The sequence below is a fragment of the Limulus polyphemus genome, unplaced genomic scaffold, assembly GCF_000517525.1.
Source record: "Limulus polyphemus unplaced genomic scaffold, Limulus_polyphemus-2.1.2 Scaffold293, whole genome shotgun sequence".
Classification (NCBI taxonomy): domain Eukaryota; kingdom Metazoa; phylum Arthropoda; class Merostomata; order Xiphosura; family Limulidae; genus Limulus; species Limulus polyphemus.
The window spans coordinates 619,567-622,649 of NW_013665903.1; the positions used below are offsets into that span (position 1 = coordinate 619,567).

Genomic DNA, 3,083 nt, shown 5'->3' on the forward strand with positions numbered 1-3,083 from the left:
TTAGTAAGTAAACTTACTTAAAATATGATTTATTACATACATAACCAGACTTACTTAAAATATGATTTGTTATATACATAACCAGACTGTCAGTAAGTAAACTTACTTAAAATATGATTTATTATATACATAACCAGACTGTTAGTAAGTCAACTTACTTAAAATATGATTTGTTATATACATAACCAGACTGTCAGTAAGTAAACTTACTCGAAGAAAAAATCAAAATCCATAGATTTTGTTCAAATGAATAAAAGTGTTGTAACACTGAAGTTCGTTGGAACATTTTAAGAGCACACGAACCTGTGCTTCATAAGTACATGTACACTGGCATAATAACTCGATCATTCCTGAGTTATTTGAATGAAACACTTTCGACATTTTACATTATTTTATACTATTTTACGTGTATTTAGTACAATGAAAGTTCCCTGGTTAGTCGGCGGTGCGTTTACAACGCTAAAATCCGGGGTTCGATTTCCTGCGATGGACACAGCAGATAGCATAATGTGGCTTTGCTCTAAAACGAACAACAAGAACAGTAAAATAAATAATAATAAAACAATTTCAAGTAGCAACTTTCAACCAGACATTAATGTTTGCTTGTTTTTAATTAGACAAACATACAAAAGATAGATGGATAAAACTAATTTATATAGCTCCGTATGTCACGAGGTAAATATATTTCTTGTACATAAGTCAGTTCCATCAGAACAAACTTAATTATTTTTTGTTAGCTACTCAAATTAATTTAATGTTAGTTACTTGATTAAGAACGTTATTTTCTGAATGTTTTTTTCGTATCCTGATAAATATTCAGAACCTTTCCTTTCTTTGTTCTAAGCCTTTACCGCCTCATCTTCTTTCGCTGCAAACAAGTTGTTTTTATCGTAATAAGTTGGCTGGTTTGTTGTTTCACTAAATCACGTGACATGACGTTACCTGTGATAAAGAGAATGTATAGGGTACAGGTTGAAAAGGAACGAGTGCGCACGTATTCTGAAGCGATAAGTCTAACAAGAAACATACAAATGGCACACACAGACACACAAACTGTTTCTAGACAAAACTTCCATTGCTCGCTCTTCTATTAATGAGCAGTAAAACTACTAGAAAGCACGCTTAAGATTGGACTTTTCAACGCTGACGTGTGTCGTACAGTACTTGCAGATCACCGGGAAGCAGAAGGTACTTTAGTCTGCATGAACTGATTGAGAGGGGAAACGCGTCCAGCCACACGTTCGCTGCACAACGAGCATGGCACTACTGTGTGTCGAGTTCGGAATTTTACAGTGTAAAGTAAAGGAGGAGTTTATTTTCATGTGATTAATAATTTTGTAAACTAGATTAAACACTAAGTAAACAACATGGAAGAACCTTCTACCAAAGTTTATACCCCACACTTGAAGCGGGTTTTGAAAAGTTATCAGGAAGCTGCACTGGCTAGCTTGCAGGGGCCTAACACGTTCATGGCTACGTGGAACACTGAAGAGACCGCGGAGAAGATCGGATGTACGACGGTACATCCGAAAGAGAAATCAATCGTAGGAAATCTTTCGGAAAATAGAGTGGCGGTTTCTCCTGTTGTTGTACGATCTGAATCAGAAGATCCAAATGAAACGTCTGGAACTGATTATGACCCTTTTTTGATGCCTCCGCCTTTCCCCATTCAGTTGCCGCCGATTTTCACACCACCAGACCGCAGTCGTTGTGAGAGATCTGAAACTAGTTTAAAAGAAGAAACCATTTCTTGCTTCAGTATTGGAGGCGAGAAGCGACTCTGTTTGCCGCAGATCTTGAACACTGTTCTCAAGGATTTTAGTTTACAACAAATCAACAGTGTTTGTGACGAACTGCACATTTTCTGTTCTCGCTGCACTCCAGAACAGCTAGAGGTTCTCAAAGTTACAGGCGTTTTGCCTCTTAGTGCCCCAAGTTGTGGTCTCATCACAAAAAGTGATGCCGAGAGGTTGTGTGCAACTTTGCTTTACACGGTTTTACCAAATTCCGAAATACGCGGAAAACATTTGTTAAAATTCCGTGTTGCACACCGGTGTTTCGGAAAATGTATAGGAGTGCTTGTTCCTGACCTCTACACAACACCTTATGCAAAGTGCATTGAGTGCACGGAATGCTATGGAGCTATGAATCCAGAGGTCTTTGTTTGCCACGCACACCATTCAAAAGAAAATCGCACATGCCACTGGGGCTTTGATTCTTCTAATTGGCGAGCTTATGTAATGTTATCCAATGACGAGGAAGAAAAAGAGAAACTTCAACAACATTTGGAAGATGTTAAAGCCAGATTTGAACGCACACAAAGCCGGAAGAGAAAGCAGGTAAGTTACTGGTTAAAAAAAGATATAACAGAAGATTGTTGAAACCTCAGATATTGGTTTGTAATTACTATCTTTTTATTATTCCACAGTTTGTTTGTTTTTAAAAAGGAACATCTTTAGAAAAAACATACATCACTCCTTTATAGTAGCGTACTACTAAGTTAATACAGTGAAGATTATTTGTAAGATAAAGTTTGAACAATGACAAAAACAAAACACCAGTTATTTACTACCATCAACGTACTCTCATGTTCCAAATAATTGTATCTGTAGAATTATTAATCTTGGATAATTTTTCCACCCTGCACTATTATTAGGAACACAACAGTATTTGGTTGCTCTTTCTAAAACACGTAAAAAACCTATTTTTTTCTAAAGGTTTATAACTAAAAAGAGGAAAGGGAAAGTAGAGGTACTAATGATAAAAGAACACAATATCGTGTATAGTAGAGGTACTAATGATAAACGAACACAATATGGTGTATAGTAGAGGACACGATATTGTGTTCTTTTATCATTAGTACCTCTACTATACACGATATTGTGTTCTTTATCATTAGTATTGTGTATAGTAGAGGTACTAATGATAAAATAACACAATATCGTGTGTATATAGAAATACTAATGATAAAAGAACACAATATCGTGTATAGTAGAGGTACTAATTATAAAAGAACACAATATCGTGTATAGTAGAGGTACTAATGATAAAAGAACACATATCGTGTGTGTAGTAGAGGTACT

At 35.9% G+C, this 3,083-nt stretch overlaps 1 protein-coding gene and 1 long non-coding RNA gene across 3 annotated transcripts in view; both read left to right on the top strand.

The window, feature by feature from the left end:
* Positions 1-1,266: 1,266 nt before the first annotated feature.
* Positions 1,267-3,083, top strand: part of LOC106457115 (ski oncogene-like) — an 81,624-nt gene continuing 79,807 nt past the window's right edge. For both annotated transcript variants that reach the window (XM_022382927.1, XM_013916497.2), the window contains exon 1: positions 1,267-2,339. In XM_022382927.1, the coding sequence (XP_022238635.1) occupies positions 1,368-2,339 (972 nt within the window). In that variant the 5' untranslated portion in view covers positions 1,267-1,367. The remainder of the gene's footprint in view (positions 2,340-3,083) is intronic.
* Positions 2,917-3,083, top strand: part of LOC111085246 — a 1,293-nt gene continuing 1,126 nt past the window's right edge. Inside the window, exon 1 of the long non-coding RNA XR_002610073.1 lies at positions 2,917-3,078. This is a non-coding gene — a long non-coding RNA (uncharacterized LOC111085246). The remainder of the gene's footprint in view (positions 3,079-3,083) is intronic.